The sequence below is a fragment of the Xyrauchen texanus genome, chromosome 2 (assembly GCF_025860055.1).
Source record: "Xyrauchen texanus isolate HMW12.3.18 chromosome 2, RBS_HiC_50CHRs, whole genome shotgun sequence".
NCBI lineage: Eukaryota > Metazoa > Chordata > Actinopteri > Cypriniformes > Catostomidae > Xyrauchen > Xyrauchen texanus.
In genome coordinates, this window is record NC_068277.1 from 55,027,851 (window position 1) to 55,041,004 (window position 13,154).

Here is a 13,154-nt window from a genome sequence, read left to right on the forward strand (position 1 = left end):
TATATATATATATATATATATATATAAACAAACTCAGCAAAAAGAGAAACATCCCTTGTTCAGGACACTGTATTTTAAAGATAATTTTGTAAAAATCCAAATAACTTTACAGATCTTTATTGAAAAGGGTTTAAACAAAGTTTTCCATGCTTGTTCAATGAACCATAAATAATGAGCATGCACCTGTGGAACGGTCATTAAGACACTTACAGATGGTAGGAAATTAAGGTCACTAAAGAGACCATTCTACTGACCAAAAGAAAGATGCCCATGGTGCCTGCTCATCTGCGTGACCATGCCTTAGGCATGCTTCATGGAGGTAAGATGTGGCCAGGGCAAAAAAATTGCAATGTCTGTACTGTGAGATGACTAAGACAGTGCTAAAGGGAGACAGGAAGGACAGCTGATCATCCTCACAGTAGCAGACCATGTAACAACACCTGTACAGGATCGGTACATCTGAATATCACACCTGCGGGACAGGTACAGGATGGCAACAACAACTGCCCGAGTTAGACCAGGAACACGCAATCCCTCCATCAGTGCTCAGATTGTCCACAATAGGTTGCGAGAGGCTGGACTGAGGGCTTGTAGGCCTGTTGTAAGGCAGTTCCTTATTAGGGGTGTGCAATATTTACAAAAACGTATATCTGAATATTTTCTGGGTTTTGCTGATAACGATAAACACAATATTTTGCATCCTTCAAAAACATTTTTAGAAGTCTTATATTTTACTAATTCCCTCTTACAACATATTAATAGCATAATAAGATATTGATTGTTGTTATTATTTAAAACTGAAGCATTTGTGTAAGAACAATACAAAACACTTCTCTGCTGTAAGGTGAACTGTGCAGCAAAAATATGACATTGTAATAAAAGTCACAAAATGCAAACTTCTTTCAAAGCACAGCACAAGGAAAAAAAAACTATTATTGCATTTGTAAACAAATTACACCCTTCTGTAAAATTTAGCATAAAGTCAAAGATGCAACAAAAAAAAAGCCCAGGCAGTGTGTATCTTGGGTCAAAATCTTCAAAAGTTGTTTAAAAACATCTCTCTCAACACCAATGTAATTGGTGACAGCGTTTGTCTTTGACAGGCAATCTATTAGGGTCAGAGACGAATAATAAAATATCATCCAAGTAAATAAAAAGCTTTTGCGCCAGCCTGACTGCATGATATTATCAGAAGTGCTACGGCCCCGAATAAACCCCACCTGATCTATATGTATAAGAGATGTCATAACTTTACTTAATCGATTTGACAATATTTTGATGTCTAGCTGGATCAGGAAAATTGGATGGTAACTCTTACACTCACTTGGATCTTTGTCCTTTTTAAGAATCAGACTGATTCAGGCTTGTGTCATGGTTGGCAGATGCTTTACATTCTTTAATGATTCTGTATAATCTTCTAACAAAAGTGGAGCCAGTTCTGTAGCATAAGATCTAAAAAATTCAGCAGAAAAGCTGTCTGGCCCCAGAGCCTTGACTGTAGACAAGGCCTTAACTACCTCGCCATGCTCCTTCAAGTTTATCTCAGAATCAAGATAATTTTTTTACTCAGTCATCAGTTTAGGAAGTTCTAATGGTTCCACAGAGTTTGTAATATCTTCATCATTGGACAAAGACATGGAACTATAGAGATCAAGATTTTCGCAAAAGGGATACATCAAAGTGCAAACTATAGGAATAATTTTTCTCCAAATGTGACTACAATGTTTCCAATTGAGCAATCAACAACAGATGAAATGAGGGTCTTAGATATTAAAAATATATATATTCTAGAGTAAATCTTATGGACTGATGAAAAAAATGTATAGTCCCTACCAGATGGGTTCAAAAGTCTCCAAATATCTGCAAGACCAAGATTTTTATTTTTTTATTTTTTTAGAATTATATTTTTATTTTGCAAGTACAAAGAAAAACAGAGACAAACAACCTGGACCCTGGTTTTCCATCCAAGTCCATCCAAATATTAACCAATACTAAACAATATCCTCTATGAAATAGGGGAGAGAAAAAAACAACAAAAAAACCACCACAATACACATTCCCCTTCACTTTATACCTACAACACTCTTTTCTTCCTTTTCTTTTTTACACAAAAGACAAAAGAAAATGGACAAGACAAACAGAACAAACTATTTAGACACATTCTGGACAAGTTACAACACACAGGACACAAGTCTCACTAACAAAAAAAAAACAAACAAACAAAAAAAAAGTAATAATAATAATAGTGTCTCATTCACACACGCACACAAAACTGGTGGTGCTCCTTGAATGGACTGTTGGGAGAGAGTGAAAAAAAATAAGATGCAAAATAAGTTAAGCAGAACTAGCATTGGGCTAATTACAGGGCATCAAATATTAGTTTCCACACAGAGTTGAACTGTTTTTGTTTATTTTTGTCCACTGACAGAGTTTTCTCTATATTTAGGTAATATTTCATTACGTTTTTCCATTTATCCAACCCTGGGGTGTCTGTGTTTTTCCAATTTTGTAACAGCAACTTCTTATAGACTAATGAAGAAAATACTAATTGCCATCCCATAGGATATTTCATTTTTGTTACATTTTGGAGTAGGCAGGCTTCTGGTGTAAATACAAATTGCTTCTTACAAATATTAGAGAGCCATCTCTCAATATCAAACCAGGTTTTCTTTATTTTTTCACAGTACCAAAATGAATGACCAAGATTTTTAGACGTCCTGTGAAGCGTCACTGTTGCTGTAGGGGGCTTGCACACTTTTGCTTCACTACGATCAAGGACTGAGTTCATAAAAAGATTGAAGTATCCTACCAATATTATATCATAAGGTGTGCCAGCGGCTTGCAACATCTCATTAAAATATATGAAAAAGCCCAGATCATCAATGTTAGGTGCATATATATATATATATATATTAGCCAAAATAAGAATTTACCCCTGAATTTCAGCTATAACAATAATGACTCTTTCTAATTTATCTTTACTCTGTTTGAGAAATTTGAATTGTACATATTTCCTTATCAGTGTTATGACTCCCCTGCTCTTACTCAAGCCAGCACTATTAAAAAATACCCACTCCATATCTTTCCAAATGTTTCAGCTTCCTGCGGAGAAAGATTATATCAAAGATCTAAGTCAGCAAAATGATCCGATCTTCCCATCACTATCGTAATGCTCAAGTCCGGTGTTTCTGTACAAATTTTTGTGAGACAGAATTACACAGCAAAATATAATCTATAAAACAAACTCAATTGTGATGCAAGTGTCCAAATAATTTGGGGGGCAATGTTTGCTGATTGCAATCATCATAAATCATTCCATACTTCATACATTTTATTTTCATACTTTCATTTGTGAATGCAGGGTCAATGGAAATATGGGGGCAGGTTTCAAAACCAAATTCAAATGCAAATTCTGTGTACATTTAGTTATTAGAGAGCACGGCACTGTACTGTAATGTTCAGAATCAGGAAGATCAGGGAACAAGAGAATACCACAAGGACCTAGAGCACATTGGGTATTAGGCATTACAAATTGGGGAGAAAAGTCTGGTGGGGCTTCCATCCTGGTTCTGATAAAGTGGTTAATATTTCTAGGCTTTGTACATTTCCTGATCTGAGGTTAATTCACTTCAAGTCAATCAAGAAGCAGACAGAACATGCATATGCTGTGGCTGACATTTCTGGGTGAGTTCGAAGACTTTATTTTAACGTTTGACATTTGATGGATATTTGGGTTAAGAAACATTCAATTATCTGCACATTAGATATTTTGAGCCCAAACCAACTGAGATATACCTAAACAACTGTACTTTGCAAAGCACAAGGCTTTGAATATTATTCCAATAAATCCAACAATTAATTATAAACAATGTAACCATTCGACATTATGACATCACCATAATAGTGAAATGCTCATAAAAACATCCCTTTCATGACACAAGACTCCATTTGGGGAGTATACATTTCATACTGGATGTTTTATAATAATTTTAGAGCTTTAAATGTATGTAATACTCTAAATCTTTTAAACTCCATGACCATTTGACCTAAAGATTTCCAAACAACTGCATATTACTCTCACCAGTATTATTCTCACCATAACACAAGACTTATTTTTGGAAGTGTTCCATTGGTACTATTTATATTTATAATATTTCATCCTCTTTAATCCATTTGGCATTTTAATATAACAACTTTGATCCATATAAATCTATTAAACTCTTTGACTGTTTGACCTAAAGATCTCAAATTAACTAAAAAACTCAGAATAATATTACATACATAGCACAAGTCTTCTTTTGGGAGTTTAAACTTGATATTTTTTATATAGAATATTTTATTTATATAAATATATTAAAATCTTTGACTGTTTGACCTTAAGATTTCAAAACAATTTACAAAAACTCAGAATATTATTCCCTACATAGCGCAAGCTTTCTTTTTGGGAGTTTAAACTTGATATTTTTTATATATAATATTTTATCTATATTAAACTCTTTGACCGTTTGACCTAAAGATGTCAAACCAACTTAAAACATTTTTTTAAAGAATATTTCACAAGGCTAACACAAGGCTTATTTTGGGGAGTTTAAACTGGGTTTTTTGTATAAAGACATTTATATCCATATTAATCTATTAAACTTTGACCTATAAATGTCCAACCAATTGCAATAAAACTCAGAATATTATTTATTGTATGGCACAACGCTTTTTTCTTTCTTTCTTCTGTTCTCTCAAGCTAGTGAGAGCCTTGAAACAGTTTCAGTTGGCCTTGGGGTTGATGGATGCAGCACTGGGCTTGTAATGTATGGCTACATGATTGCTTACATCTTGTAGTATATGGGGTCGCTGCCTAGCCATGATAGCTTTTGCCTGTGTTTTATCATAAAGGGGTTTTGCTCAGACAGTTTGCCTGATGCAAAGTTCTCACTATGGACAACGTGAGCTGGGGAGCCCATGCAAGGTTTGTCCAGCCATCGGGATCTGGACAGGCGAGCAAGTGGCATAGCACATCATTCACCTGGAACTGTTTAGAGTCTTCCAAGCTCTCAGAGCTTTTTGATGAATCGTGCTGGTGTTTCATGTACCAATCTGGACAGATAATACTGCAGTTGTGTCCCATGTTGAACCTGGCATGCCAGCTTCTCTGGAGGGATAAGAATCTCCTGTCAATAAGTGTTATGCACATCTCTGGTCACCTGAACTGCGACGTAGGCATGCTCTCGCATCAGAGTGTTCAACCACAGGAATAGAGATTACATCATCAAATAGTGCAGAGGATTGAAATTAAATACTTTGCTAGACACGTGTCATGTGACAAATATCGGTGCTAGAAATACTTTGCTTTGTACAAAAGTGTTTGGAGGTAGGACTATCTCTGTTCATGCTTAAAGTTTATGTCGCCGATATTGGGGTGGGACATGAAGCTTTGGGTGGGTTGTAGGTTGGCAAGCACGCTTCACTCAAAAACGTACTGATGAGGCTATACGGCTGAGGCCCTCTCGCCCCGCAACTGTCCTGATGTGGTACTTGGCACTCATGTTGGAAGTGCTAGTGGGTTCCCGTTTGAGCCATTAGATGCAGTGAACTTACGTTTACTTTATAAACCGTGTTGCTGCCTGAATAGGCTTCAGTGAAAGTAGACCCTTCTCTGTAAATGACTGTGGTGCATTGGCATTAGTAGCACAACGTTAGGGTTAGTGTACCTGGTTCCCATAGCATCAGCTACTGAAGAAGTGCCGAGAGACCTACTTGAAAGGGAAGGGTCAGAGAGTTCAATGGACTAACTGTATTTGGATACAAATTCTATCTGAAAATTTACAAAAGAATACTTAAAGAAGCCTTGTGCTATTTAAGGAATAATGTTTTTTTTTTTGCAGTTAGTTTGGCATCTTTAGGTAAACGGTTAAAATATGTAATAGATTTATTTGGATAAATAAATCTCTATATAAATACCAAGTATTTACTCCCAGCTTTTGTTGGTCACCACAAAAGTTTATGTTTGACTCGACCCTCCTTTTCTTAAAAAAAAAAAGAAGCAAAAATCGAAGTTACATTGTGGCACATACAATGGAAGTGAGTGGGGCTCAATTTTAGTGTTGAAAGGCAGAAATGTGAAGCTTATAATTTTATAAAAGCATTTACATTAATTTTGTTAAAAATCATTGCCTTTATGGTCACTTTAGGGTTTAAGGCATATTCTGTATGATGTTATCACACTTAAATCATGTAAACACGCTTACTGATTATGTCTTGTGTAAAATAATGAGAATTTGAACTTGGATTTAAATAACTATGGATTGGCCTTACTGGTTATTTTAATGGCAGGTGGCTCACTGTAACTGTAAATTTTATAAAGAAAAGGAGAGAAGAGACAAAATAAATTTTTGTGGCAACATTATGTCGCTTGAGCTTAACTTGTATTGAACCCAGAATATTCCTTTTAATGCTTGCTGAGAATATGCATTAGCTATATTTGAGGAATATTAAACATGCACTGGATGCACATTAGATATTTTTCATGAGATTTGAAGGATCTAAGTAAATGTATTAATTTTAATAACAATTGTTTGTCGACTGACATGTTAAAAAAACTCCAGGTATTACTATCTCACCTCAAGTTTGCATAACCAAGCCTTAATGACTAACAGCATTCAGATATTTGAATTAGTTTTACAATAGCGTGCATGCACAGCTAACCATTAACAGTTTTGGAAACTACAGATGTACCCCGTTGAACTAACGCAATATAATGACACACATTATACTGTTATATATATGCAAAGTTCCAAAGGTTATTACTTTCCTATTCATTTATTGCATTTAGCCTCGGTTATACGGGCAGAGGAGCAGTATTTTCTTCTGTCCAGTGGCACCAATAACACCAATGGCACCACATGGGACGAGGCAAGGTTCTATTGTCAGGTCTGTTATAAAGAACTGGCCACCATCAATAGTAGAAATGTCCACCTTATCGTGCAGAACCTTATTTCAGACTATTGGATTGGACTCCGTGAGAGCTTCAATGGCTCCATTCCATGGTCCAAATGGTCCAATGGGGATCCTGTTACATATCAGAACTGGTACCCTGGTCATCCTGTGCCGAAGAAAATAATTCCTAAATGTTCCTCAACTACACAAACTCTTCTATCTACACCAATGTCTACCCCAATGACTTCTCCTGAGACAACTATAGTGACTTCTCCAAAGACAACTTCAATGACTTCTCCTGAGACAACTTCAGTGACTTCACAAAAGACCTCTTCAATGACTTCTCCAGGGACCTCTTCAGTGGCTTCCACAAGTAACAAAACAGTGGACTACTGTCCTCTATTGACAGAAATCCTTTTGTGCCTAAATATGACATTAGATGAATTGGAGGATATTAGCTCTCCTCCTCAAAGTAAACCCGTTAATCCTCAGACTGACACATCTAGTGACCCTCCTAATTCTACCCCTAGCACCACTCCTAGTTCCACTCCTAGCACCACCACTAGTAACTCCCTTAGCACCACCCATAGTACCACCCCTAGTACCACCCCTACATACACCCCTGACACCACAGCATATGGCACTACGGACAGCCCTTGCAGCACAGAACCTGAAGTTCTTGATGAGTATATTGAGGATGCTTGTGTGGCCCTTCTCAGCTTTGGCATGTGGAAGGAAAACAGTGCTATGAACTTCTACCTTTCATCTGTTATGATGGTAAGAGTTTGTTTTACTGCACAAAATCATATTTTTAGGCTCATTAACAATAAATGCCATATACTTATGTATTTATATACTACTTGTACAAATGTACCTGAATTGTTTAGATATATAATCAGTATGATTTCTTAAGCAGCAGCCAGCATGATCACACAGGAAGCCGACATGTTGCTACCAAATGTTCTGTTTCCCTGACATCGACCCATTCTACAGGGTTAAAGAGAAGCAGCATATCCCATCAGACATTTTTGCATCAGTTCAAACAGGGGTAATGTTTCCTGTAGTGCTACAGATAGCATGTTGCGTCATCAGCTTTAGAGACATGGGTTCTCATCTCTTGTTAAAACTAGGAAGAAATCACCTTAACATCCTGTATGACGAGCTAGATTCAGAGGTTGCATTTGCCATCTACGATAACAACTTTATTCCACTGGTGGTTAGGTTTAGGGTTGTGGTCTAGGTTTGGGGGTGAAGTTAATAAAATGATCAGTCCTCTTCACTGTATAACATCATTTACAACTAAAAACTCTTCGCTTTACAACTCTGCTTCGGCACCCATCTGCAGAGATTTCACTGGAGTTCACACATGCCAATATGTTTAAAAACACTTCTCACCCTGGCCACTGCGGGCAGTGGTTTGAATTTTGGTAAGCCCAGACCGATATTAGCCGAAGAACTAGCTGAAGAAAGTAGCTGTGTCCCAAATGATGCACTATAAACTTACAGTGTGCACTCTGCCATCTAGTGTAAGAATTTTCAAAGTCCTAAATGGAAAATTAAGTTCCCCTTCTGTCGCTCTCTCCACGTTGTGTCGGAGAAGCGACACTAGGGGTCTCTCTTGAGCCACCGAATATACCTCTGATCTATGAAAAAAAGCCAATGAGAAGTTGGCCGTCAGTATTTGCATACCCCGCCCCCGGACATACAGGTATAAAGGCGAGGCAAATACTAGAGTTCATTCAGAAATTTTCTTCGGAGCCGATGGTCTTGTATGCTGTCTGCTATGAGTTACACACACCCGTGTATTCCTCTGACGATCTGCATGCTGTTGGATTTGACCTCGCATAACAGCGGCTTTCTCCAATCCTGTGCACGGCTGTGCATTGTTGCCCATGGGCGCTTCGACAGCGCAGATAAAAACTCGAAAGAGTTTCTTAAAAGAGTGATTTTTTCTAAAAGAGTAAATTTCCTCTAAAAGAGCAAACACAGCGAGCGTTGAACGTCCTTTTCAGGACGCGTCTTTTTAAAAATGCCGTTCTGCCGCTGTGTAGTTCCTGGGTGCGTTAGAGTGCTCTCCGTTTCAGACGGCCACAGGCGTTGTCTCGTGTGTCTGGGTAGCGATCACACCGAGGCTGCGTTTGTGGATGGTTCATGTTCTGACTGCGAGAACATGACCATGACAACGTTGCGGTCACGACTTGTTTTCAACCGAGAACAAGCCACTCCAGCCGCCCCTCGCATTGCTCCTTCTTCCCACGGGATTGAGGACGGTGCGAGTGGCGCTGGAGGCGATTTGGGGGCGGCAGCGGGTGCTGCTCCGTCGGGTACCAGAGACCCGCGGACCACTCGTTCCCCAGCACGCTCGTTGACTCCCGTCCGTGCTCGAGGCAACAGCGGCTTGCCTCACAGCCAGCCTGCCTATCCTCAGCCTAGCGGATGAGCTCGCCGCTGCTTTGGAGAGCGCGCCGTCTGATGCGGATGACTCCCCTGGGCAGCCGCCTTCGGGCCAGCACCCCCAGGCTGACGCTGATGCACAGATGTCTGACATGCTTTCCCGGGCCGCCACCAGCGTGGGCTTGGACTGGAACCTTCCGTCCTCCCCACAGCCATCGCGGTTGGATGACTGGTTCCTGGGGTCTGGGTGCCGCTCACGGCCACGCCCCCCCAGTCCCGTTTTTCCCGGAAGTGCATGATGAGCTGACGTCGCTGTGGAGAGCGCCTTTCACCTCTCGCAATGCCACTCGCTCATCCGCTCTCGCTACCCTCGACGGCAGAGCGGTCCATGGATACACGGCGATTCCCCCGGTGGATAGGGCTGTTGCGCTTCACCTATGCCCCGGAAACCCTACCACCTGGCAGGGTCGCCCTGTACTCCCCTCCAAGGCCTGTAGGACAACATCTACAGCGCTGCCGGACAGGCCGCTTCCGCCCTGCACGCCATGGCCCTCCTGCAAGTCCACCAGGGCAAGGCACTCAAAGAATTGCACGTGGGTAGCCCTGATCCCGATGTGCTGCAGGAACTGCGTTCAGCGACCGACCTCGCCCTCAGAGCCACGAAGGTAACAGCGCAGTCACTCGGGCAGGGAATGGCCACCCTCATGGTCCAGGAACGACACCTGTGGCTGAACTTGGTCGAGATGCGTGAGACCGACAAGACTCGCTTTCTCGATGCCCCAATCTCCCAGTTCGGCCTCTTCGGCGACACCGTCGAGGACGTTACCCAGCAGTTCTCCGCGGTGAAGAAACAGATGGAGGAGATCTCCCAGATCCTGCCCCGCCGCAAGTCTGCCGCCTCGGGCCATGCCCCGTCTGCTCGCTGAGGGCATCCCCCTGCGAAGAAACAACAGGCTGCTCCGCCTCAACCTGGGCCCAGCTCTCAGCCCACGCGTCGAGTGCCCCGCAGGAAGCCGACGCCCCCCGTCTCACGGACCCCCTCGAGGACCCGGAAGGCTCCCAGGCGCTCCTGAGATGGATGACCCAGAGCCCAAGACGTTAGCTCCGGAGATGGTAAGACCACTCCGTCCCCCGGTGGAGGGCCGGGAGGAGAATTTTGTTTTGAATGCATTTCATTTGCCGCTCCCCTTAACTGGGACAGCGGTACACAAATTCTCAATAAAAGAGCTATTTCCTTTGCCTCTGGGTCATCTGGCCCGCAAATGCCGTTCTCACGGCACTCTGCCCCCAGATCTCAACAGTCCCGGCATGCTGGACGCGGCCACAGGTCCGCCTTCAGCCCCACGACAGACCCCTGGCCGGCCGGTTCTGACGAGTCCAGAGGACGCCACCAGAAGACCTCCTCCTCAGTCACTAACCCGCCCCCTGCCAGGTGTGCGGAGCAAGGTAAGTGCTTCGAGTCTTTTCTCAGCACCCTCGCCTCCCGACAGCGCATTACCTGCCCCGCCCCGCTGCGAAGCCCAGCCGGATATGTCGAAAATACTCGTCCCCTTGGTGCCCCTAGCGTCCACTTTACCGCAGTGCACGGCGAACATGCCCAATCCGAGTGCGGAGATCGCTACTCTTCTACTCAGACGCGATAGAGCCTGTTGCTTCAACCGAAATGAAGAAGGGTTTCTACAGCCCTTACTTCGTTGTACCCAAGAAAGGCGGCGGCTTACGACCAATCTTGGATCTGCGAGTTTTCAACCGAGCACTGCTCAAACACCCGTTCAAAATGCTCACGCTAAAGTGTATCTTAACAGGCATCCGGCACCTAGATTGGTTCGCAGCGGTAGACCTGAAGGACGCGTACTTCCACGTTCCAGGTGGCTTCACCCCCAGTCGGTCCAGCTGATTTGGGAACGATTCGGCAAGGCCCAGGTAGACCTGCTTGCATCGGTCTGGTATGGCCGAACAGAGGCTCCCCTCGGGGCAGACGCGCTGGCACACAGCTGGCCCACGGGGCTGACGGAAGATCTAGCTGGCCTACCACCTACTGTCGTAGACACGATCAACCAAGCCAGAGCCCCTTCCACCAGGCAGCTCTACGCCCTGAAGTGGCGCTTGTTCGCGAATTGGTGTTCTTCCCGGGCTGAAGACCCACAGAGGTGCGCAGTTAGGTCAGTGCTCCTATTCCTGCAGGAGAGGTTGGAGGGGAGGCTGTCCCCGTCCACCTTGAAGGTGTCTGTTGCTGCTATCGCGGCCCACCACGACGCAGTAGATGGCAAGTCCCTTGGTAAGCACGACTTAATCATCAGGTTCCTAAGAGGCGCCCGGAGGTTAAATCCCTCCCGGCCAAGCCTGTTCCCCTCCTGGGACCTCTCGGTAGTCCTAGCGGGCCTCCAGATACCTCCCTTTGAGCCGGTAGAATCAGTTGGACTCAGGGCCCTCTCTCTTAAGACTGCCCTGCTGATCGCGCTCACCTCCATCAAGAGGGTCGGGGACCTGCAAGCGTTCTCTGTCAGCGACACTTGCCTGGAGTTCGGTCCGGCAGACACTCATGTGATCCTAAGACCGCGACCGGGCTACGTGCCCAAGGTTCCTACCACGCCCTTCATAGACCAGGTAGTGAACCTGCAAGCGCTGCCCCGGGAGGAGGCAGACCCAGCCCCGTCGTTGCTGTGTCTGGTACGTGCTTTGCGTACCTATCTGGACCGCACGCAGAGCTTTAGACACTCAGAGCAGCTCTTTGTATGCTTTGGGGGACAGCGGAAAGGAAATGCTGTCTCCAAACTGAGGCTTTCCCTCTGGGTAGTAGATGCCATTTCATTGGCTTATCACACTCAGGCCATGCCTCCCCCCTTGCGGGTCCGAGCTCACTCGACAAGGAGTGTTGCGTCCTCGTGGGCACTGGCCAGGGGTACCTCCCTGGCAGACATTTGTAGAGCAGCGGGTTGGGCGACACCCAACACCTTTACGAGATACTATAATCTCAGGGTTGAGTCAGTTTCATCCTGTGTTTTCTCAGGTCCGAGCCAGTAGAACTCGGTAACACGCTGATGGGCTGACCGGGTGAATCGCTTACATATACGCCCTTTCCCTCGCTTGAGGTAAAACTGTGCGTCTTTTTTTCCCAGGAGATTCCACTCAACTCGAATCCCTGGTCGATTCCTCCCTAGCCCTCATGGGTCCGCAGTTCGGCAGAGGAACTTGCCGACCCAATCCGCTGCGGGTACTCAAATCTACCCTGTACTGGAATAGGTGCTCCACAGGGTGAGGACTCCTCGCGGACTCCCCTGTGTGTATTTTCCGCGATCACGGTCCCCTTACGAGTGGACCGCGTTTTCCTTAGGTAAGTTTCGGCTGCCCTTCGGTCGCCGTGTGTAGCAACTCCCCTGCTGAGGCTGGATCTACCACCGCGCCACTTCCACGTGTCACCTAAAAACACATGTGATGTATTCACCACCTTACCTCCCCAGCTGGGTAGGGGTGGTCTCCATGAGGTCTTTTCCCCTGAAAGAATAGGAAATTGGGTAAGGCCCCTTCCCTCAGTGCGTGTAAGGGCCCCGGCTGTCTATTGCTCTATGCGAGAAACATAGAGAGAAAAGAGGCCCAGCCAGGCTTGGCCCGTTCCCAGGTTGGCAAGCGTCGCCTTGTTCCCCTGTCAGGGTAACCAAAAGGATTCCAACGACTTTTGTGGGGCATTGGGGAAGGGTACGTGTAGTCTGATACAGCTGGTCGTCTGGCACGTAAAAACACCTGCCCGCTCCTGTGTCAGACCACGTACACGGCTCAGCGCATGGCGTAATTTAAATTGGACCCCTAGTGTCGGTTCTCTGACACAACGT

At 44.2% G+C, this 13,154-nt stretch overlaps 1 protein-coding gene across 1 annotated transcript; it reads left to right on the forward strand.

Moving 5' to 3' along the window:
- The first annotated feature begins 3,483 nt into the window (after positions 1-3,483).
- On the forward strand, positions 3,484-8,544 carry LOC127659900 (integumentary mucin A.1-like). Its single transcript, XM_052149884.1, has 2 exons — positions 3,484-3,684; positions 6,827-8,544. The coding sequence occupies exons 1-2, from the start codon at positions 3,657-3,659 to the stop codon at positions 7,840-7,842; spliced, it is 1,044 nt and encodes a 347-aa protein (XP_052005844.1). The 5' UTR covers positions 3,484-3,656; the 3' UTR covers positions 7,843-8,544.
- Positions 8,545-13,154: the final 4,610 nt, after the last annotated feature.

Bases quoted from the DNA above. Each gene is read 5' to 3' on its own strand.
- LOC127659900 (XM_052149884.1), top strand. From the start codon at position 3,657: ATGCATATGCTGTGGCTGACATTTCTGG. The intron at 3,685-6,826 runs GTGAGTTCGAAG...TATTGCATTTAG, and splicing joins GCTGTGGCTGACATTTCTGG to CCTCGGTTATACGGGCAGAG.